This window comes from Bos grunniens, chromosome 13 (assembly GCF_055505025.1).
Source record: "Bos grunniens cultivar Pamir isolate PY7600 chromosome 13, Bosgru_T2T1.0, whole genome shotgun sequence".
Classification (NCBI taxonomy): domain Eukaryota; kingdom Metazoa; phylum Chordata; class Mammalia; order Artiodactyla; family Bovidae; genus Bos; species Bos grunniens.
The window spans coordinates 76,423,245-76,448,027 of NC_141177.1; the positions used below are offsets into that span (position 1 = coordinate 76,423,245).

At 37.2% G+C, this 24,783-nt stretch overlaps 2 protein-coding genes across 9 annotated transcripts in view; one reads left to right on the forward strand and one right to left on the reverse strand.

Annotated features, from left to right (window-relative positions):
* Window positions 1-24,783, reverse strand: part of MACROD2 (mono-ADP ribosylhydrolase 2) — a 2,315,241-nt gene that overhangs the window by 1,951,639 nt on the left and 338,819 nt on the right. The window lies entirely within an intron of this gene.
* Window positions 5,679-19,320, forward strand: FLRT3 (fibronectin leucine rich transmembrane protein 3). Of its 3 annotated transcripts, none has more exons than XM_086335009.1 (3): window positions 5,679-5,902; window positions 14,021-14,763; window positions 15,776-19,320. In XM_086335009.1, exon 3 carries the CDS (start codon window positions 15,819-15,821, stop codon window positions 17,766-17,768), a length of 1,950 nt encoding a protein of 649 aa, XP_086191135.1. In that variant the 5' UTR covers window positions 5,679-5,902; window positions 14,021-14,763; window positions 15,776-15,818; the 3' UTR covers window positions 17,769-19,320. The 3 variants fall into 3 exon arrangements, with proteins under 3 accessions (XP_086191135.1, XP_086191136.1, XP_086191138.1); XM_086335010.1 differs by having other exon boundaries at window positions 14,021-14,221; XM_086335012.1 differs by lacking the exon at window positions 14,021-14,763.

Consider the following 24,783-nt stretch of genomic DNA (forward strand, 5'->3'; position numbering starts at 1 on the left):
TTTCAGTCAATGAGAACTGACTCACTGGAAAAGACTCTGATGCTGGGAAAGACTGAAGGTAGGAGGAGAAGGTGATGACAGAAGATGAGATGGCTGGATGGCATCACCAACTCGATGGACATGAGTTTGAGCAAGCTCCAGGAATTGGTGATGGACAGGAAAGCCTGGCGTGCTGCAGTCCATGAGATCACAAAGAGTCAGACATGACTAAGCAACTGAACTGATCTGGGCTCTTAGTAACTGTAAGCCATTTCTCCAAAGCTATGTTTTAAGTCATTTCTAAGAATAAGGAATTTGTCCCTTGATTTGTAATTAAGTCTCAGAACAAGACTTAGATACTATTATCTTAAGGTCTGAGCTTCCAGAACAGTACACAGAAGCATTTCTCAAATTGCTTCTTTCCCAAAGATAAACTGCTAAAGAACATAGCTTAATTTAACAGTAGTGGATTGCACCTTCTGAAGTGATCCTGGCCCTACTCATCACTATGAAGATAAAAAGCAACTATGTACAAGTTTCAGCTCTGTCTTGATAAGTAAGTGCTTTCTCAGATTTAATGAACCTTTACAATGCCCTACTTTATTGAAGTCCATAATAGGAAAACGAGATGGGTCTCATATCTCCATCTTCATAAGAGAAAGAACTGAAGTTCTTTTCCCAGGGCCACACACAGAGTGTCAGAGGAAGAATTCACTCTCTGCTTGCTCCAAGTTTGCTCCTTACAAGGTCCATTTTAGAAGTCTCTTTTTGCATTTTATATAAAAACAAAGTGAGAAGGGTGACAGGGCCTTAGGGAGTGGCAGGGGTCAAGGACACAGCCTATATCAGCTGGAGTTGGATCATGCACCACCTGCATGGCCAGACATGGAAGCACAGAAAAGGGAAGAGAGTAAGGATCAGCAGGCTTTAGTTCTGCAAGAGCCTCAGCCCATCACTTGTGGCCAGGTACTAATCTATTCTGAACCACAAGTCCTTCTCTTTCATGGGAGGTCAAAGGGGTGTTTTTTTCTCAGTTTTTTTTTTTTTTTTTCAATCGTCTTTCTCCCAATCCCTAGCCTAAACTGTAGTAAGAGTCTAACTTGGATGTTGGGGAAAATAAGGGTGGATCAGAGGGTGGGCAGACAGGCAGGCAGGCAGGCAGGGAAATAACCACCTGATGTTTTGCTTTGATTTCTGTTTCAAGTCCTGTAATGACAGATCTCACTCCAGTGCAGTATGTTTTGGAAACATACTTAAAAGGGATATGTGATTGTTTTTAGGTACATTTTAAGTATTGACTAATAAAAGGCAAATATCAGAACAGAAGAGCAGTTTAATTTAGCATTTTTAAAACCATTTAGTATTCTAAGGCGTCTGTGACCTGCTATAATCTAATTATTTCTCCAATACCCTTTGGAATTGTTCAGAACAATGTGGTACAGTTTCTAACTGGTGCATTAAACATCTGGCCTGACTTCACAGAATTACAGATAGCTGAATGTGCACTCTCTATATATTTTATTAACATCCCATAGGCTCATGTTAAAATGTAGTACTGATGTGTCCTGACTTGCATCACTACCTGTTGACGGGAAAAACTGGGCTAGACTTGAGAAGGTCTACAAATAGAAAAAATCTTTTAAAGATGTTTTGGTAATTTAAATAGAAATTTTGGCTTAAAAAAAAAGAAAAGAAGAAGAGCGGCTTCAAGTTTATAAATTTATAAAACATGCCCAAGTTTCAGCATGCCAAATCCTCTAAAAATGAGCTAATCCCCAGCATCCATTCCTTCCTTCTCAAACTAACAGTATCCAATTGTCTTCCAGATCAAACTCGGTCCTCCATTCTCAGCCACATGTTTGAGTGGGGTTAACCCTACCTATAGCTCTTACAGCAGGACTAAGCTCACCAACATACCCCACTATCTTCCTGTAATAGGTTCAGCAATGAATAGGGTGATCAAGTTTAAAGAAATGACAAAGAGTGAATCATACATCTGTGCATGTGTAGGAGCTTCTGGAGGTGACCTATCTTCCCTTGAGCACTGCAATATGGGAATGTGACATGTGGAATTGTTACTGCCTAGGGGGAAAGCCTGGAGCTGCCAAGGATCCGATGTATATGGCCCTAGGAGGCTACCAACACTGGGAAAGGCAGCACTAGAGAAAAACTGTATTCTTGTTGACATATTTCAAGCCACTGTATCAAGAGTCACCTGAAGCCAGACCATACATTCGAACTTCTCAGTTTCATGGACCAACAGATTTCTAATCGTTGATTAGATAGTAAGGCTTGAGCTTTCCATCACTTGCAACCAAAAACTTCTTTACTGGTAATAAGCACAAGGCATTTTCATATACCAAAAGCCTAAGCTGATTTTGTTGGTTGGTTTGTTTTTTACACAACTTTGAAGACTTTATTCTCAGGAAGAGGGTGAGGGGAAGAAAAATCGTCAAGAATTTCTTTCTAAGACCTAAGGAAGCTTTAATACTTTTTAAGATTAAATTTTAAATATCATAGTTGGAGGTCTGGGGGTCATCTAGTCCTACTAGCTTCTTTGACAGGGAATTTTAAAGAATTTGTATACAGTGAATGAAGGAACGAGTCAATGGGGTAGCTTAAGTCTAGGCAGGTTGGAAGGCCTGAATTATTCCATTTCCTCTGGGAGCTGTTTATAAAAGAGTTTTGGTGGTGGTTGTTTTCACATGGATACAAAAGTCAACAGCAGAGCCTGGGAAACCTGATTTCCAAATCCAACTTCCTCCGCCCTCCATCAGGGAACATCTCATAACCTTTCAAAAAAACAGAAAAATGCAAAGTTCATCGACATGATCGGCTTAGATAATCCGACAGTTTTCAAAATGCAATATGCTAATTAAGCTTATATTCCAGCCAGTTGTTCACCATCTGAAATTCATTTTCTCATGTACAGTGTTAGATTCACTGGCTAACCCATAAAACTGAACAAAATGCAAAAAAAAAAAAAAAAAGACAAATGCCTTTTCAACCCATAGTATCTACTAGTTCTAAATCCTAGGGACATGGGACCGTGAAATGCATGAAGACAACAGGAAAAAAAAAAAAATCAACAGGGAAATATCCTATTTGCTCACTTCCTTGCTCATTTCCTGGCTACATAGAACTACTACCTCAAAGCGGGATTTTAAAGTGTGAAAAAAATGTGTCATTGGTCCTCTCTGACCTCTCTTTGTGCTTCCTTCTACCACTTCTTAATGTCTCCTTTTTCCAAGTGCTCAGATGCCCTCATCTCAATACTGGCAGTTACCACTCATTTGGTACTTACTGTAAGTCAAGTACCGAGCTAATGATTTCAGAAAGATTTAGTAATTTGTCTACAGTCAAGTGGTAAAGCCAAGATGGAGCCCAGATATGCTAGACTGTGAGCCTAAAGGGCTTCTCACTGAAAAGTGCCTGCCTTCCTTCCCCTCCTACTGGGACAGCCCTCCCCTTACTGCAGTTCATCTCCCTTACGTAACGAAGGAGGAGAGGAAAGCAACCTGAATTAACTCAGAGAAACTCAGTCTTTTCAGAGGCGGCACATTTTATTTCAAAAGGGGTACATATTATTACAAGTTCACCTCCAACTGGCAGAATTTCAGACAGCTGATAAGAGCAAGAAGTGAAAAAAAAGAACAAAAACGAAAGCAAATGGAAGCAGCAAAAGGGCATATATTTTTGGATGGGGTAGGCTGATGGAAGCTACCCAAGACTTGGCCTTCAGAGTTAGTGCCTTTAGTACAGTTTACATTTTTTCATAATCTCTTGCCCCTTCTACATTTTAATCCACATCTTTTTTAAAAAAAAAAAGCAACAATACATAATTGGCATTCAATAAATCCCTGCTGCCTTTATTTGCCATGTGGTGAACCAAAGCCCAGAGCAGATAATAAGTCATATTCTGAATGGCAGACGAGGGAATGGAAACCTCAGATCTCCTAACTCCCAGGCCAAGGTACCTTCTTTTGGATACTGATTACCAAAACTGTCCATTTATCTTTCTTTTCTGTTTGAGGTCTGCCTGAATAGAGATAAAACTGATTAAACATGGCTATAAAACCATAGGAATTTGGTTAGGCAAAAAGTTCTTTTTAAATATAATCAACTCCCAACTGAAAATCGCTTCTAGAAAGAATTATTTCATAAAACAGTTTAACCCATGTGTTTATTTTGTAGTAGCAGAAAAAGAAATCCATCCTTTAGCTGAGAGATTATCTTTAGTGCCACCTCCCTTTCCTCTAAACATACAGCAGCTGCATCTCAATTCAACTTTTGCTACCTAACATTTCTAAGAAATTGGCTTTTCAACAAACGTTAGAATTCTAAACCTCCTGTATTTATTGGGTCTGCCCTCAGAGGCCAGTAAAAGTGCAATCATAGAACAATAGAGGTCAATATACCTCTTATCAAGAGTTCCCCTTCTACTGTGATATCATTCATTCTCAGAGAGGAACTCAGAAGGCCAAACTGCTATCAAAGAGGCATGTAAATAGATAAACTAAACTAATGAAGAGACCATAATCAAATAGTCCTGGGAAAGACAATTAGCTAGCCTCCTTCAGAAACAAACACTCACAGAAACTTTTAGAAAGCACAAAGGAGAACCTCTGAGAATAAAGCAGACAATATGAGTTTAAGGATACTGCCCTCCAGGTAAATAGAAAAGCAAAATTCTTCCCAATGACGTTAAAAAATGAAATGCACTTAGTGGAAAACGTATAGGCCTAAAGCAACTGTTATTCAAACAGTAGAAACCAGTCTATGAAAATCAAAATTGAAAATAGAAAGTCTATAATTCTGCTAATTAGATATTGCATTGCCCAGAGTTTGCTCATATACATAAATTAAAATACAACCATTTGAATACAAGTAAAACTATTTCTGAAAGGTTTTTCTTTCTTCTATGTTTGCATCTTAAGTCTGTATCTTAACTAATGTTCAAAGCAAAAACATATCAGAAAGAAAACTACTCTATTTAATTTTTCAAAACCTTTTTAGTTTAGGAAGAGTCCCTTTAAATATGAAAAATCTATCTACTAGGCTCTAAAGAGATGTACAAATAATTTGGGGAGTATATGAAAAATAGTTTCACTTTCTAAAACCAACACATACAAACAATAACTTACTCATTACTTCCAGGGGAAAAAAAAAAAACTAGTTATCTTTTTTTTCTTTTACCCTTGTGGAATTCCTGTTTCCTTCCCTTAAATCAATCAGTTATTTATTTGAACCTGCTTTCTATTCATTTGTTGAATAAATATTCACTGTTGGGGCTACTAGCCTTCACATTGATAACATTATTATAACTAGTCAACAATGAAAATATGATCTTGCTTAACTCCTTTCTAACACAGACAGCTTGGAAATAAAAATAACCCGTGTCTTTCTACTGTAACACATAATCTTCTAGCAGTCTTGCATTTTTCATAAGCTTGCTACCACCACCCTGCTCTAGTCAACTTCAGCAGAGGCTGCAATCCCAAACGGCCACCTACCAACCAGTGGCATCCCAGCCCCACCAGGCCAAGCGCCTCATTCTGGCTGCTCTCACCCCCTCTAGCGTCGGCAAAGCTCATCTGTCTGATCCCCGAGTTACCTCACTGAGCGCGAGCTCAGCGAAGTCCTGCCCATCTATGACATCACCCCCTTCTTCAACCACTGCGAGGTGAAGCTTTAACTTCAGACTTGGAGGTGGGCTGTGCAGCAAACTGAAATGCTGGCCCCCACTTGCTCCTCAGTGGAGGAGTGATCCGAACGGGACCGGCTCAGCCTGCAGCTGCCGTGGGCTTTGTGTGGACTGGATTCCGAGCTGGGCAGAGGGGGAGGGTTATTACTCCAGTTCCCAGGCAGTGGAATTACAGCTAGAGCAGCAGGATATATGGGATTGCTTTTTCTCGTCTTCCTGGTAAGTGTTTCCCATGTTTTTCCTTATGATTGGTCCCAGAAAGTTTGCTCGGTTTTACTCTCTAGAAAAGAATGGCTTGGTATCATGAGGCATCCAGATACGAACGTTTGCTCTGTCACCAGGACGAGCAGTGTGTGTGCATGCAAGCCAGCAAGGAAAAATTGGACTGTAACAGCCAAATGCAAGAAGTTTCTTGAAACCTTTCTTTCATTAAAGAAAGAAAAATAATGATAAATGGCTATCTTATGTCTCGTGTAGTTGCTATTTGAAAAGAGGCTTATGGAAAATGATAAGTTGGAAAGTTAAATGTTAAAGAACACAAGGCAGATTTTTTTCAGAGAGGAAAGCGAAAGGTCTAGCTAACTTGGCGTGTACTGTATGTGTGGTATGATCACCAACTGCTGTTTTTATAACTGTGAAAGAAAATCAATAATCCCTCAGCCCACGAGTACGCAGTACATGAAAAGCATACATCTTGCTCACAGCTAACCCAGCTACTCCTGGAGACTTATGTGCCTCTGCAAGGATTAACAGCTACACCTAGATTTTAAAGCTTGCACTGCTATCCTGCCAGAGCTGCTTCAAGCATTCCAGGCTTGCAAATCTCAACTAGTGAATTCAACTCAGAGGAAGGGGAAACTCTCTTACAAACCATATCCCCTCTCCAGCAGAACGCCAAAAATCCATTGCTCGGGCAAATGTGGTATGTGACTAGCATAGTAATTGGCAAAGTCTACTCAGAAAAACTAACAAAGCTCAGCCTGGAAGCTAAGCCTGATGTATGCAGGGATTTCAGGGTGGCAGGGGGAAAAATGAGTAGAGCCTCATCAAGTGGGATACTCAAGAGTATCCATTCACTTGCAACTTATAATAGGAAAATCTTACATTGAAAGAAATATTTCATACCACAAAGCTTTCAAAAACTACCTAAATGTATCTACTCAAAAAAAATTTTTTTCAGTGAATTAGATCTGAAACAAAATGGTTGAATAGAAATAAAGAGTGCAACAGGCCTATATTTTCTCAACATCTGGGGGTTTGATTGTTATTTACTTCCTGAGAATGAAAAAGGAAAAAAAAGCCTTGTTATGTGCCAATTATAGAACCAAATTCTCTAAGGGTTTTAACAATTAGCTATTTTAAATTTTCTTAATAAATCGATCCGCTCTAAAATGCACACGTATGTTCCCTCATTAGGGAAACAATATGAATAAAGACACTATCATAGTGCATAGGCTGAGGCTATGCCTTTCATTTATCCCCAGTCACACAGGAATATCCTAACCAGCATAAACATAAAGAATGAATTTGTTTTCAGACAGGACCTCAGAGTCACAGATGACTGATACCCATCTCTTTTGAAATGAGGAAAGAAAGAAATTAACCTTTTAAAAGTACTACAAAATATTAATGTTACCGCTACTACCAATATTAATAATAACATGCCAGGTTTTAATCTGTAAGATTAAATCAGAGATACGCCACTTAGTTTGCAGATATATGTGTGTATACAATGTACACACACACACATATCTAGATATATTAATTAGCCTGAAATAAAAAAACAGGGTCACAAAAACATGATTGCATGTATTTAAACAGGAAAATCATGTCTAATTTCTTTTTTAAATAGAATGCTGCCAAAAATACATCAAACCCAAGATTCAGCAAAGATATTATTGAATGAATAAACATAATGAATTCATTAATATTGTATATAATACTGTATAATACTAATTATCAGTTATTAATTGTGCTGTATAATACTATGTTATTAATTGGGCTTTTCATCCCCCCCCCGCCCCCGCATTTTAAATCGATTATGTTTAGGTTCAGAATGCCCAATTAAACACTTCCTAAACATTAACATCTGTGAAATATATAACTGGGCAGCAAGTAAAGTTTTTTTCAAAAAGAAGAAAAACAGTAAGAAAATTTGTCATAACTGAACGTGGCAGTAAAATAGAAGGTATGTTTCTTTTGCTTCCAAGTGTTAATTAAGGAGCCTCCAATTCTATCAAAACTTTTTCAGAGCTAAATGAAGCGGTGTGAAATAAATTTGGTTGAAATCTTGTGGCTGTCAGACTTTGTTAGCAAGCTATTAATTATCTTTACCCCAGTTTCTTCTCTAGCCTATATTGCCCAATCAAATAGAAACTCCAATTACATTCAGCATCTCTTGCCTAGGGACACAAGACCCTAATGAACACTCAGTGTCTCCAGATGAAAAATACAATTATCAGCTTTAAACACACAAGTGTACTGCAGACAGATTTGTCTCTGCTTTTCTTGGCCACATACCCTAAGGCTTCCTCCTCTTTCTGGATTATTTTGAACAATTTTAAACCCAACAAAAATCAGTAGCAGAGGACTTGCCTTGTATTAATATTATATGAATGTTTCTTCTTTATGTTTTTATTCTTGATATGCCAATGTTCATACCAGTATTAGATTAAATCTGATCCAGAAAAAAAAAAAAAAAGGTTTAAAACTAGCCATTTCAGTGGTTAACTTTTCCCCCTATTTTTAAGGTGGGTGGGCTACATAACAAAGAATGTGTTTAATGCCAAGATCCAAGACTAACTTAAAAATTCTGAATAAACTCCCTTAAATATTCTTTTATTCAATCAGTTCATTGTAATAGCATTATAACTAATTGCTGAAAGTCAAATGAAGGCCAGCATAAATGAAGCCAACGAGGGAAATAAGATTCAATAAATTTTTCAAAGGTTGTAATTTCTCCCCTTCTTTCCCCTCACTCCCTCTTCCCTCCCACCCCCACCTTGTGCCCCCGAGGCCTTCACTGTTCTCAACGGGAGGCTTTGTTGTAATTAAACCAGAGGAAAAGTGGCCGGCAGCAGCCAACATCTGACTTGCGGCTTCTGAAAGCTGTGTTCTGGTAGAGTGTACCACCCCCCAGCGGGCAAAAACTCTACAGTAAATCTCTCAGCAGTATTAATTCTCCAAAGTGCAGTTTTCTCTTCAGAACATAAAAAGGACCTTTTGTCAACTCTTTCTAACATTCCACCATTTCAAAAATTTATCACAAGTCAACAAACAAATTTCTAACTAAGAGATAGTCTGTAGATGTCTCCTGGAAAAAGCCTTCTGCCTCTTAAAAACCAAAACAGAAATATACATTTCAGAAAGCATTTTCCAGTTTCAGGATGCAGATCAACATCACTGACTTTGGTAAAACATCACATTAAAAAGACAAATTGAAAGCCATGTTTATATTGCATAGGAGAGCTGGTTTCAGGACTTTGATGTCTGTTGACAAGAGAGCTAGAGAAAACAGATTTTAAGTAAAAAAAGAACAAAACTGTAATTTAAGCAGCAGCTAAAGTTGCATTTGTTTAACATACACATAATCTCTTTCCTAGCCCCCCAAATCAAGTGTCAGGAATGCATAAAAAGCTCTCTCCAGGTATTAGTCTGCTTAAATGCAAGAAAGGAGAAATTGCTCTGATGAGACAATGACAGCTTTTGTTCTTTATTCTTTCACTTTTCACGTGCACAAGTTACCGTGGCAACTTTGAAAAGAAAACCCAGAGACCACATTTGGTTAAACCCCATTTTTAAAGTGCACCACTGAACTGTGGATTGATCAGTTTATGTGCTGATGATTTTCGTCCTCTTTAATGGTTTAAATCAGCAATACGCAACTCTGTCATGAAAAAAAAAAAAAGGATGTTTTTTATGATTATGGATGTTATCATTTTCCAGCTCAGTGCATGGCACACAGCAGACCTAAATATTTGTTGTACTAGAGTATGGAAACTTGACTATTAGAAACTTAAAGCATATCAAGCAAATTGTACTCACCACACTGAAGAAGGAATATCAGGCTCACAGTGGGAAAATGTTTGCAGTTTAACAAGGATAAGCGTAATTTTAATTGCAATTGCCTAAAAGTCAATGCAAACGTAAAGCTTGTTCCCTGCCCCAAGCTCTCAACTGCTCACCTTTACCAACCTCTAAATTAATCTCTTATTCATTCTTACAAGCCATGGTTCTCTAACTTATTTAGTTTGGCTTAATATCATGTAAAGAAACAGGCTTCACTATGATGAAAGATAACATCCCAGTTTCCCTTTTTGTTTTAAGGATGCTTGATTTAACTTTACAAGCCAAAATAAATGAAGCAGAATTAGATTCATTTATCACAAACCTATTGGGGAAAAGAACCTGTAACACAAAAGGAGAAAGTGAAAATCCTTTGTTTTAGAACTTTCATCCCCTATTTGCATAAAAGAAACAAATCTTCTAGGCTAGAAAATAGTCTGGATAAAACCAAGTAAGGAAAGGCACACTTGCTTCCCTCCCCATCAGCAAACCCTTCAGACTTCATGACTCTCAAGAGGAGAGTTAGAGGTCCTTCTGCTTGCCTGGCATTAAACAAAAGAATTGGAACTTTCCTGAAATCTGATGATCGTGGAAAATTTAACTACCAGACAGGCTGCTTAGAAAGCATTTTGCTGTCACTACCAACTAATCTGATATACTCCAGTTTTTCAGTTTAACCATACACATAGGTTATTTGAAATACTATTTGTCGTTGCAAAGACTTAACATTCAGAGGTTGATCATTTTGTAGAGCTTTCTAGCAGCAGTTTAAGCCTTCATAAATAAATTACTTTCCTAATACTTTAAATTATGATTGTATAAATTCCAGTACCCAGAAATATTCACAGACTTGCATAAATTTGAGGAATCATGTATTTTCTTCAGTCTCAAGGTTTTACTCAAAATAATGCAGTTAACTTCGATTAAAAGTTCTACATACTTTTCCACTTTTAAATTTAATATATTTAAAAGTCCCCAGATAGTTTAGAGACCATGATATGAGGCAAATCATTAAAAACAAACTAAAATCCCCAAACTCTCTACTCAATTTAAGATTTTATTTTAGAGCAATGATTTCATATCAAAAATCAATTTAAATCAAAGGGACAAATAAAGGATTTAGGAAGTTAGCACTATCAACATATAATCTTAATCTAAATGATCAAAACATAAGAAATATCAAATGCCTTTCCATCTCAAACATTCCCACCTCCAAAATAGTAACAGAGAAGGAATCATATAAACATATAGACTGCCTCATGTTCTTGACTATAAATACCAGTATTCTATTCAGATACAACTTGTTCAATTATATTAGTTTTCTTAAAATATCTCAAAATGACAGCATCCTTATCTATTTACATACGTCTTTTAAGTGTATCATGGAAATCGGTGACTTTTCACAGATGTGATTACATTATAAATGCATTTTTAAAAATCCATATTTTTTTAATTTATAAAAAGAAATTGATAGGAAGATCCATATTATAAGTTTAATTTACCAGTACAGTGATTATGTTTTTCTTTTTGCTACAGTTCTAAATGCTATATACTTAAGTAATGATATGATTTTTTTTTTAACTTTAAACATTCCTTTAAGTAACCAGGGCTCCATTTATGCTTTCCCCCAAGTTACCCCATTAACAATATTTTTCTAAAAGATCGATTCCTTTTTGTTCAGAAGTAATGGCCTCTTTCAAGCCTATGCAGACATAAAGCCTCTGAAGTCGACGTTGTGGAAACCTGGCCACAGTGTTCATGCCAGTGGGGGTCATTTTTTTTTTCCTCAGTCACATTCAACTACAATGTCTCTATATGCATGAATACGTAGAGCCAGCTCAGAAAGAGGGAAGTCTAAACATGGGAGCAGAGCTGCTTATTTCAGATGGAAAGACCATTACAGCCTCTAATATGCAAAATAAAACAAATCTCTTTAGCACTATAGTTTTTAAATATAAAAAGGCAAGAGAAGATATAAAATATGAAACAAAATCATGCATGCATTGGACTGTTTGAGTAAAGGGAGTAGGAACTTGTGAAGGAATCTTCATTTTTGAACGAGTATCCTCTCCAGAGAAATATGTTTTGTATTTTTGCCTTTTGTTTTAATGCAATCTGGGGAGAAGAGAACGGCATTTTCCAAGAACTGAATGAGATTTTCGGCTTTCTGTTAATCCCACATTATTACCGCCATTGTATTCATGGCCATGTGAGTTTGCACATCAAATAGAGCAGAGGAAGCAGTTTCACACATGTAAAACTAAACAAACAAAAATAAATTAATCTTCCTTTTCATACCAGTGTAGAATATTTTTTCTTTCTCTGGTTTGAAAATGTAAAAACCAATACATATTAGATTTTGAATTGGTAAAAACTTTACACTTCAGCTACCAGCTTTATCTCTGCTTATTATGATCATCACCTTGTACATACTCTAGGCTGACCAACAACTTTTAACTTCCATTCATCAGATTCATCTTCTCAACTTTAAAGTGTGTCCTGGGGTAGGAGAAATGCCTGCCTACTGGCAACCGTTTAAGCAGGTTCTCTGTGCGATTTTTATAATGGTTTTAATTAGTTTTTAATGCAATTTAACAAAAGTAACTGTTTCCTAAATTGCTTTAAATTTTTTTCTTAAATTTACCAAATTGTTTTATATGTTGAATAATTTTCAAGCTTAGAAAACATTTGACAGAAGATACTTTTTAAAATAACATTGTAATTATTAATTTCACAGCTTGGTTTTCCATTTTCACTTACCAAGAAAGCAAGAGTTCAAGAAAATACTCCACTGAAATTCAACAATAATGAGCAAAGCCCTAAAGGCATTACTTGTAAAACCTCACATTAAGCAATACATCACTTAAACTTTCCTCTGTGGGCACTTTGCAATACTCACTAGAGACTACTTTATCCATCTGCTAACTGCTATTTCTACTTCACGTTTCCTAAATAATAAATTAAATGTATCTGTAATTTTTTTCAGTATCCTTCTGTTAGTTCAGTCTATGATAGTCTTGATATCTGGTGACAAATTAAAAGAATCCGAATTTTTAATGAGAGCCAGAAACACAAATCTTGGCCTTATTTAAAATTCACTTTGAGTACTGTTTGAATTCTGGAACAGATGCTATCCTTGTTGGATGCAAGGTAATTACTGAGGGAGAAACAAATCGCTTCTACTTTTAGGGTCAAATATTTCCATGATACCCTAATGTACCTTACTTGTATAGAAAGTCCCTGAGTAGGTAACTTTACATAACAGATACTGAAACTACCCACCTCCCCTGTTCACCCCCCAAAATCTTCATGCATATTAGATAATGGACAAAGCAGCCATCCTTAAACTCATGAGTCTCTTTGGTCAAGCTGTAAGCCTCTTTCAGAAGTTAAAAAGATAATCTTTGGAAACTGACACGTTCTTGTTTGCACCTTGAGAGAAATGCCTTGTCAGGTTTTGATATGCTTTCCTAATGGTCATTACAAGGAGACAGACTGAAATAGTGTCCTTTCTGTTCCAAATACAGTTTCTCAAGTTTACTTTGTTAAAAATTGTATTCTTCTCAAAAAATGTTATGACTTGAACTTCTACACTGCCTTCGGCCAAGAATACCTGAGTAACTGGAGTTTCAAGATCATCAATTAGCCTTTAGAAATAGTTCTAAGGAGGAAGGTTGTAGTGCCCATATTCCACAATAGGGAAAATTGAGGCCTGTAGGAAGAATTAAACAAGACACTGAGCAAATCAAAAGAAAACTTCTAACCCTTTTCAACTCTTTAAATTGTAGACTATATGACTTTGTAAAACTATGTTCAGAAATATCTAAAAAGTTATGGCATTTCATTAAAAACAATCCTAGTTGTGGCTTTGCTTACCTCCTTCATGTACTTATTTTCTTTTTTTTGCACACTTTATCATTTTATATAAGATATAAAAGAGAAATTTTAAAGATTGGCCTGACCTGAATTCAAAATCCATAGAAGAGGCTTATTGTCCTTTGCATAAAGCTTTGCTTCTGTGTTTAATTCAAAGTCATACTAGCAGTCAGTTTACAACTGAAATTATTTTGTGACAAACTCAACTTTGGCTCCCACTTTATTTATATAGAGAAATGGGAAATAAAAGAGAAAGAGGTCATCTTATCCCTTTTCAACAACTACTATGATGAAAGATGTTGCCTAAAGAAAGAATTGAAGCTAAATTTCTAGGAAATGTCTCTAGTATGTTAAAGTTCTTTGTTAATAGCTGATTAAAACACTTTACTTTCACAGGAGATGCTCAGGTCCACTGTATTTCAAGGAACAGAAATATAAAGGAAATCTAGTATGCTTCCATTTTTCCCATGAAGAATATTTGAATTAAGTTTTCTTTACCTCTTGAAAGAATACCTGTTCTTGCATAACCTGTGACTGCACCAGATATTCTGAGAAAGCAGCAAGAAGCAAAAGCTGGAAATAGCTATTTCACAGCAGGTAATCATACCTCAGGATGTAGCTACTGTACAAAGTTTATACTTGGATAATCCTGGATGGGAATAAAGGTGGGGGGTAACTGCCTGAAAAACCTATTACTGTACAGGCCTTAGCATCATGAATGGCTTTCTTCATGAGGATCTGAAGTTACTATCTCTGACCACATTGCACAGAAGAGCCAATAAGAATTTCAAAGAGAGCAATTTCCACTAAGGGAATTAAGCTACACAAAAGGAACCTTCACACAGAAAGTCTATAAGAAAGGAAAAAAAAATAGGAAACCATGTGTTCTACACAGTAACAGGAAACTGAATTGTTTCTGGTCCCTACTTTAATGAGCTTGCCCACCATGCTGAACCACAGCTGGAATGTTCATTGACAACAGCAAGCCTGATCTGGAGGTGTGTGCGGCATAGAATAAACAGTGAAGAACATTTCCAAGGACTAAACAAGAGTTTATAAGTCCCAGCCCCTCACCAGGAAAATAATATATGTGCATTGGATTTTCACTCACGCAAAATTTACTCACATCGTTCAATAAGGTAGGAAAAATATTAAAGTCTTTTCTTTTCATGCCTGAAATTATAAAGGCTAACTAATACCTAAAGGTGTAGAAGAAATTATATTACATACTAGATAAGTATAAATCTATAATTCTCCACCCATGGAGAAAGGTGAATCATATTTTAGATTAGAACTTGAAGAAAGATAAATACATTGTGAAAACATGTTATGAGCTAGAATATAATGAAAGATGTTCATAAACCCATTTAACTATGTACTACAAAACATACAGTAAAATAGGAAAAAAAGAATTTAACATGAAATGGAATTTTCCACTTAGATAAGATAGATGTATTAGCTATATAAATCTTTCCTTCCCCAAAGTAAATGAAAACAATTCCTTCTTATTTTTGTGCTGGAAATGCCTATCTCACAATGTGTAATATTAATAATCAAAGAAAAATAACATCAATAATCAAAGCAAGCAATTGACTTAACTGGGATTCAGGATCTCCAGAAGTGTGTAACTATTCCTCAATAGTATGAGAGTAGATTTTTTTACTACACATTTCTATACTTGTACAGTCTACCATGTAAAAAGCAGATATAAAATTTTGGTTTTTAAGAATAGTAACATTATTATCTTTAAATATAACAAATCATATTCCTATGTGTCAATTCATTATGAATATTAAGGAAAAATTAGAAATCAGACTAGCTTGGCCAATGGTCACAAAATTGACATAAAGTGCTATGAGAACGCTTTAAAACATTCAATAAAACTATATTAAACTTTCAAAGTCAAATAGATTTGGGACAAAATACTTCTAATACCAGAAATATTTAAGGTAAAAATATTGTATGATTATGTTCATGGCTAGCTAGCATGCAAAAAAAAAAAAAAAAAACCCTCAGCATGCAAGAAAAAAATTAACTAATAAAAGTGATTATTAGATGTTTCAATGTTCACGTCTATTTTGAATTCTATTTTAAGTATACTGGTCTGACGGTTTTCTGTTGCCTTTTTTTTTTAAACTCACCCCACTTTAGGGCTCTGAAACTACCTTGTGTAAAGACCTCAACACTGCTGACCATGATCAGCCCAGCCTGGAGCATCTTCCTCATTGGGACTAAAATTGGGCTGTTCCTCCAGGTGGCACCGCTATCAGTTATGGCTAAACCCTGTCCATCTGTGTGCCGCTGCGATGCCGGTTTCATTTACTGTAACGATCGCTTTCTGACATCCATTCCAACAGGAATACCAGAGGATGCTACAACTCTCTACCTTCAGAACAACCAAATAAATAATGCTGGGATTCCATCAGATTTGAAAAACTTGCTGAAAGTAGAAAGAATATACCTATATCACAACAGTTTAGATGAATTTCCTACCAATCTACCAAAGTACGTCAAAGAGTTACATCTGCAAGAAAATAACATAAGAACCATCACTTATGATTCACTTTCAAAAATTCCCTATCTGGAAGAATTACATTTAGATGATAACTCTGTCTCAGCTGTTAGCATTGAAGAGGGGGCATTCAGAGACAGCAACTATCTCCGGCTGCTTTTCCTGTCTCGTAATCACCTTAGCACAATCCCCTGGGGTTTGCCCAGGACTATAGAAGAGCTCCGCTTGGATGATAATCGTATATCCACCATTTCATCACCATCTCTTCAAGGTCTCACTAGCCTAAAACGCCTGGTTTTGGATGGAAACCTGCTGAACAACCATGGATTAGGTGATAAAGTTTTCTTCAACCTAGTCAACTTAACAGAACTCTCACTGGTACGGAATTCCCTGACTGCTGCACCAGTAAACCTTCCAGGTACAAACCTGAGGAAGCTTTATCTTCAAGATAACCATATCAATAGGGTGCCCCCAAATGCTTTTTCTTATCTGAGGCAGCTGTATCGACTTGATATGTCCAATAATAACCTAAGTAATTTACCTCAGGGTATCTTTGATGATTTGGACAATATAACACAATTGATTCTTCGGAACAATCCCTGGTATTGCGGGTGCAAGATGAAATGGGTACGTGACTGGTTACAATCACTACCTGTGAAGGTCAATGTGCGTGGGCTCATGTGCCAAGCCCCAGAAAAGGTTCGAGGGATGGCTATCAAGGACCTCAATGCAGAACTATTTGATTGTAAGGACAACCCGGTTGTAAGCACCATTCAGATAACCACCGGGACGCCCAATACAGTGCATCCTGCTCAAGGACAGTGGCCAGCTCCTGTGACCAAACAACCAGACACGAAGAACCCCAAACTCACTAAGGATCAGCGAACCACAGGGATTCCATCAAGAAAAACAATTACCATTACTGTGAAATCTGTCACCTCTGACACAATTCATATCTCTTGGAAACTTGTCCTACCTATGACAGCTTTAAGACTCAGCTGGCTCAAACTGGACCACAGCCCAGCGTTTGGATCTATAACTGAAACAATTGTAACAGGAGAACGCAGCGAATACTTGGTCACAGCCCTGGAGCCTGATTCACCCTATCGAGTCTGCATGGTTCCCATGGAAACCAGTAACCTCTATCTATTCGATGAAACTCCTGTTTGTATTGAGACTGAAACTGCACCCCTTCGAATGTACAACCCTACAACCACCCTTAATCGAGAGCAAGAGAAAGAACCTTACAAAAACCCCAATTTGCCACTGGCTGCCATCATTGGCGGGGCTGTGGCCCTGGTGACCATCGCCCTGCTCGCTTTGGTGTGCTGGTACGTTCATAGGAATGGATCCCTCTTCTCACGGAACTGTGCATACAGCAAAGGGAGGAGAAGAAAGGACGACTATGCGGAAGCTGGCACCAAGAAGGACAACTCCATCCTGGAAATCAGGGAGACTTCTTTTCAGATGTTACCAATAAGCAATGAACCCATCTCAAAGGAAGAATTTGTAATACACACCATATTTCCTCCTAATGGGATGAATCTGTACAAAAACAATCACAGTGAAAGCAGTAGTAACCGAAGCTATAGAGACAGCGGTATTCCAGACTCAGATCACTCACACTCATGATGCTGGAGGACGGGCAGCAGACCATGTTTTGGTTTTTTTAAACCTAAGGGAGGTGATGGTAGGAACCCTGTTCTACTGCAAAACACTGGAAAAAGAGACTGAGAAAAAGCAATGTACTGTACATTTGCCATATAATTTATATTTAAGAACTTTTTATTAAAAGTTTCAAATTTCAGGTTACTGCTGCGATTGATGTAGTGGAGATGCCTGAACACAATTCTATATTTTAGTATTTTTTAGTAATTTGTACTGTATTTTCCTTGCAAATATTGAAGTTATAAACCATTTACTTTGTGTTCTACTGAGTAAGATGACTTGTTGACTGTGAAAGTGAATTTTCTTGCTGTGTTGAACAATCAGGACTGCATTCACATGAGATCCTTGTAGTATAAGCACAGGCCATTTTTCACTTTGGTATTAATAAAACGTTAAAAAAAAACTGGCTGAATGAGAAAAATTAAATTTCAAAAAGTAGTTATGAAATAATGTTCCAACTATTAAATTTGTATTCCAGTGGTATTCAGTAATCAAAATATGTGAAGTAATGGGCAATATCAGACTTGCTGCATAGCTCCATTTTTATGCTAAGTAAATTAGACCTCCTTAAGAAAGTAAACATTATCTTCTGAACTGAATACATCAGTTGGCATAAAAGGAGGGTGAAGTCTGCTGTTATTAATGCCATTGTTAACAAAGCTTTGATAATAAAGGACTTCACAAAAACAATAATGTAAGCGTGCTTCCAAGTGGGGGAAACTTGTACTTAGGAAAAAACATGAAAACTTAGACTCACATAGCGTAACAAACACAAGTATCAATTCCATTTTGGTTTTGCCTATACTATCTTGATTTTTGAAATGTCAACTTTAAAGACACATTTGTTAGTGTTTACAATGTTTTTATCATAAAGGAAGTTAAAAAGCTTAAATGCATTTTAAGAGTAGTCTAACTACAAGCAATTCCCCTCAACAGTGAAGAGAAAGTAGTACTTTAAATAAGTGAGAATTTAAAAGAAAAATAAATACTGGAAATCAAATTTAGATCTGGTTTATGTGAAATGTTTTAACACTGTACATAAATGTTCGATTTACTTTCACAATGATCAAGAATACTGCCCATTACTGTCACAGTTTTCCAGATACTATGTAATGAACTTGTAACATTTTTTTCCAGCTTCCTACTGAATTGTGAGCTATGACTTGTTTAAAACCTCATCACTTTTCCGTTGCCATAACTTTTTTTTTCCCAACAAAAAACCAAAGTGCATTGTACGCCCTTTGGCCAGTCTTGTATGTGCCTTGATCCAACGCTACATGTATTCAGCTTTTAAAACTCGACAAATTTTTCATACTTCCTTAAATATGAAAAATTGTGGTCTTATTGCTGAATAAAACAAAAAAAAGTACAAAATAATCGTGTTTGCTTTTTCAAGATTATGTTCCTATCACTAAAGTAGCAAATTGCCCAGCACAGTAGTCCTAAATATCCCCATGTATTTTTCTAGGCAAAAAAAAAAAATAAATGTTGGCTACCAATAAAAAAAATAGCAGTATCTTGAGCTTGTGTATCATTTTACTTCAGTGTTTCATGCATAAACAAATATCCTAACAGTCTGTTGGAACACTCTTACAGAAAACTTCAGAAGTGCTTTTGTAACCTTTCGGTTTTTGCACACTGCTGCTGTTGTCCTGGCTGATACTTTAAGGTGGTTTTTGAAAAATGTTATTTTTTAAAATAGCTTTTTGGTAGTATGAGTTGGCACCAGAGGATCCAAAAATCTCAGATCGCCACTTACTAGGTAAGTAAAAAGAAACCACTTACTCTCCTTAGCTTAGTGCCCTTGTCTATACTGTCTATATACTGGGACTGTTAATACCACCCACCTCTCAGGGCTGTTGTAAGGACTAAATGAGACGAAGGGCTTGGAAACGGTACAATGGTCAACAACACATAAGACACACTGTGATGGTCGAGCACAGAGAGCCATGTGTTCCCATGTATTTTGCCAGGTATCACTGCCCCTACTACTCTGCAAAGAATTATCCCCAGCTGCCTATAAAGCCTCATTCAGTATCCATTTGCCATCTTCAAATGTATCTCAATTCTTTCTCCTTTGACTTAGTGTTAAGAAGGGTAGCTGTTTTCTAGGAATAACCTAGCAAAGAAAATGTGATTAACATTGAATACAATGAACATTATCTGAAGGAAGTTTGACTTTGCTTTAAGGGGTTTTGAGTAGTCTAGCTACAGTTCTGTCAGAAGTCAGGGCAAAGCTGCATGGTTCCATGAAGTCCCTATAAACCTGTGAGTTTATAAAAAGCCAAAAGCCAAGAACTGTTTTCTAGTTAGTATACCTTTCATGAGCACAGAAAAATTTATGTGTTCTATGTATATATGCATTTTTTTGCCTTTTCATACTGTTCATGGGGTTCTCAAGGCAAGAATACTGAAGTGGTTTGCCATTCCATTCTCCAGTGCTGGAAAAGATTGAAGGTAGGAGGAAAAGGGGACGACAGAGGATGAGATGGATGGCATCACCGACTCAAAGGACATGAGTTTGAGCAAGCTCCAAGAGCTGGTGATGGACAGGAAAGCCTGGCATGCTGCAGTGCATGGGGGTCGCAAAGATTCGGACACGACTGAGCGACTGAACTGAACTGAATATGTGTTTTGATTATTTTACCTGGGATCAATCAGAAATACATTTTACACTAGCAAGTAAAGAAAACATTGAAAGGGTAAAAGTTTATTCTTTTACCTAAGCTTGCTATGAAATACAACTACTTTGTTGAAATGTATATATATATATATATACTTTCAATGAATAATACAAATCTCCACCTCAAGGACACTAATTATATAATAGAAACATATGCATCTATTCTGAATGTTCACAATTTTTATTGATCAGGTACTAACAAAGAAAAATGTAGGAAAAAATTCTGAATATACACCATACACATTTAACAAGAGTACAATGGGGGAAGCTACCAAAAAATAAAATAAAATAAGGGAAAAAATCACTCCCCTGCTGAATGTATGACAAAAATCAAAACTTTGTTTTTGGATGCAGGCATTTGTAACTGCATTAAATCACTATACTTACACTCTCATTCCCTATTAAAAACAACACTGCTTTATCTTTCAGTGAGCCCTATTTATTAAAGTATTCCCCTGTGCCAAAGGAACTAGTAAAAAAGTCAGTTTTACTTACCACATTTTCTGAGTAAAGCACATTTTATAGCTGTATGCCAACATGACAGTTTTCAGGAGGAATCCAAAGAGACCCACATGCTTTAAAGCACCTGAAAAGTGGGTATTAAAAGGGAACCAATCCACCACCAAATTTTCTTTAAGATTAGCTCATCTGCCCCTGAAAACAGAAGTGGCATTTAAAATTCTATTCCTTTCTCCTTCTTAGCATGATTAGCAAATCTTAATTTAGCATAGGGTTGGAATTGAAACTCAGAGAAGGCAATGGCACCCCACTCCAGTACTCCTGCCTGGAAAATCCCATGAATGGAGCAGCCTGGGAGGCTGCAGTCCATGGGGTCACTAAGAGTCAGACACGACTGAGTGACTTCCCTTTCACTTTTCACTTTCATGCATTGGAGAAGGAAATGGCAGCCCACTTCAGTGTTCTTGCCTGGAGAATCCCAGGGATGGGGAAGCCTGGTGGGCTTCCGTCTACGGGGTCGCACAGGGTCGGACACGACTGAACTGACTTAGCAGCAGCAGCAGGAATTAAAACTACTGCACTTTATGCTTTGGGATTTTGGGTTAAATTAGCAAATAATAATAATAACTCATGGTTATCAATCACTTTCTTAAGAACTTCAATGTCTCTGCAAAAAAAAACTCTCAACAGCCAATGACCTTACTCAGTGGCTTGCATATTATAAAATAGTAGGATCCTTGCCTTCAAGAAGTGTGCTGTCTAGAGATCCTAAGACAACAAATAATCCAGTGAAAGTTTACTGTGACTGCAGTACAGACAAAACTATTGCACCTATCTGGATGGATAAAAGAAGACCTCATGAAGGAGGTAAAACCAGGACTGGTATTAGAAGATAGGAAAATATTTAAGGAGAAATCAAGAAAAACAGATATTGGTTTTGGAGAGAAAATGGAGCAAAGTCACAGAGGCTGGAAAACAGAGGCAGTGCTTCTCAAAGCTGGCTTTGGTCAGAATCACGTGGGGAGGCTCTTTATTAATTTAACCAGGCCTCAATACAGACCTACTAAATTTAAATCTCTCAGGTTAAGTTTGAGTATTTATATATACTTTTCATTTCAAAGGTGTTTCTGCTGAGTTTGAGGACCACTGATTCAGGAGATGTTTGGGGGAAAAGACGACAGTCCAGCTGAAACACACAGTCCTTGGAGGAGATGAAGCTGAACAAGTTTTATGTTGTTAAACTGAGTTAAGCGTGCTAAATTCCAAGCTGAGATGTCTTCACAGCATTCTCTGACAATAGTTGTTAAGCAGTGCATAAAAAAATCAATGTGCTTTAGGAACATTTTATAGAAATAAATATCGCATGAAGGATAAAAAAAAAAAAGGAAAAACTGGGAGTACAAGTTAGACATCAATGCAACATTCCAGGTGAGAGGAAATAAGAGCCTGAACAGTGAAATGGAGTCTTAAAACAAGGCGCAATTCAAAAGACACAGGAAAGGGAGAACTTATAGGAACTGGAAACTGAAGAAAGAATAAAAACTGAACCTGAAGATAATTCTCAGCTGAGTAACTAAATGCTGGTGAGCACTGACACTGATTAGAATAACAGGAATGAGTCTGAATAGGTGACCATATGCACAGTACAGGTTTACACCGGCTGCCTGTGAATAGTTCCATCTTTGCCTTTGATAGTGCCCCTATTTAGACAATAAATAGTAATTGCCTTAGGTTTAAAGTGCTTTTATGTTATTCCTCTGGAAATGAGGGTGTGGGGACGGACAGACCCTCAGCAGCAAGGAAGGGAATCCATGCCTAACAGCTGATTACCAAAGTTAAGAGGATGAGTGAGATCACCAACAGAAAGCAAGCAGAGAGCAGACAAAGGAGCACCTACCCTTTGTAGGGACAGAAGAGGAAAGAGGCGTACAAAAACAAAAACAAAAAACAGAAAAGATGAGTTACAAAGCGGGGAATTCATCATGAGAAAATATTGAGTATAATGAAATCAAGGAGCTAGAAACATTTTTAAAAAGGAGGGTGTCCAAAAGGCAGTCAGGAATATAGACTTGGAAGAGGAAATTGAATACGAAAAAAAGGAGACCATCAGGGATCCTCAAGCAGTGTCAGCAGAGTAAGGAGGCAAAAAGCCTCTGTGATGTTGGCAGGATAATGAGAGATAAAGAAAACAGAAATAATGATTAACTCTACTCTAAGAACGTTAGAGGTAAAGGGATCTTGATCCATCAAGAGAGAGAAAAAGGAAGTGAATAACGGGAAGATTTTACTGACCTCAGGAATGAGATGGGATATGGAGTTTGGAACATACAATGAGGACAGAGAGCCTATTTAACAGGAGTAAAGAAAACTGAGATGGACGAGAGGTGTGGTCCAAGCTGTAGTTGTGACTCTAAGATGCTGGAAGTTAAAGCCTGTGACTGAGAAGCTGCCATTTTGGAAGAGTCACCAGCGAGGAGGAAACAACCACTCAGAGATGGAAAGGACTGGGACGCAGGGAAGGCTTTTAGAACAAGCCTTAAGGAAGATGGGGAAACAGCCTAGAGATGAAGGAGGAGACGATGATGGAATTAGATGATGTTGATGTAAAATAAGAACTTCAAAAGAAAGGACTTTGAATAACACAGTAAGGAAAGGTCTTTCAGGGGCAGGGAAACTGTTCTGAAACTATCTCTATTCCATACCCCTCTCCTCTTCCAGTTTCATCAAACAGTGACAGTAAGAGATGGAACAGGTAACAGGGAAGGTGTCATTCTCATGGAAAAGATGTCCACTAATTCAAGGTGGTAGAAAATGCTAAGAGAAGCAGAGTAGCAATGGGAAAGTGGAATCCAAAAGTAAAGGAGAGCAGTGGGCTCAGAGGAAGCAAACAGGAGCTGGGCCAGAGAGGAGGTCAAACCCTCAGGTGGAAAGAGACACAAAGCAGAAAAGGAGCGCAGAGGAGGATTCTAACAGAAGATCAGAGTTTAAAAGGATGCTGCTCTTGAGAAGTCCGTGGAAACTACTAGAGACATTCTGAACAGACAAAAGAAAAAGAACTGGAATAACCAAATTAACATTTTTCTATTCTCTGGACATCAAAATAGATTTAAATCTAACTTTATCTCAGAGTATTTTTGAAGAAGTATGTCTACCCACCCATGCAAACTTTACCAGGCTTTCCCACAAATATCATAGAATTCCAGGGGTAAGCAAATCACATTCTAGAGCCCTCCCACTTCCTACCCATCATCTCATTTTTATACTAGATGGGTGAAATGAGATTAGAAATTAATTTTAGGACTGTCTTGAAAGATGTTTTTTTGTTTGTTTTTTGTTTTTTAATTTTTAAGAGACTTCAAAAGGAAGCATGTGGAGGTTGGGGATAATGGGATTTTAGAGACTCATTGTGTGCACACAAAAAAGCCGTGCTTCTCTCTCAATGCCAGCTGGTTGAGGGGGTGGGGAGTGCAGTCTAGGAAATGACTACCCAAAGCAATTACCCTTTTGAATGTACATCATGGCTCTAATAAGTGTGGCATTACAAAGCTGAGGCTCAAGTATATCAAGGTTCCATTTAAAAGCATGGAATCACTGCTGGAATTCTACATTTTAATTTCTGAGATGTGAAGACCAATGCTAACAGTAATAAAATGGTAAAGATAAGGTAAAACAAAAGCCTAACAAAGCTATCTTTTAAAAATATGTTTTACAAACATTAGCAATGTCTCACACATACAGTGCTCTTAATGAATGTTTGGTGACCATACCATTGCTGTAGATGCTGCAGATTTGGTCAAGCACGGTGCTATTTTAAATATTTTAATCTTGTTTACTTCA

What these genes read in the sequence shown, in the direction of transcription:
- FLRT3 (XM_086335009.1), top strand. Translation starts at nt 15,819, where the DNA reads ATGATCAGCCCAGCCTGGAGCATCTTCCTCATTGGGACTAAAATTGGG.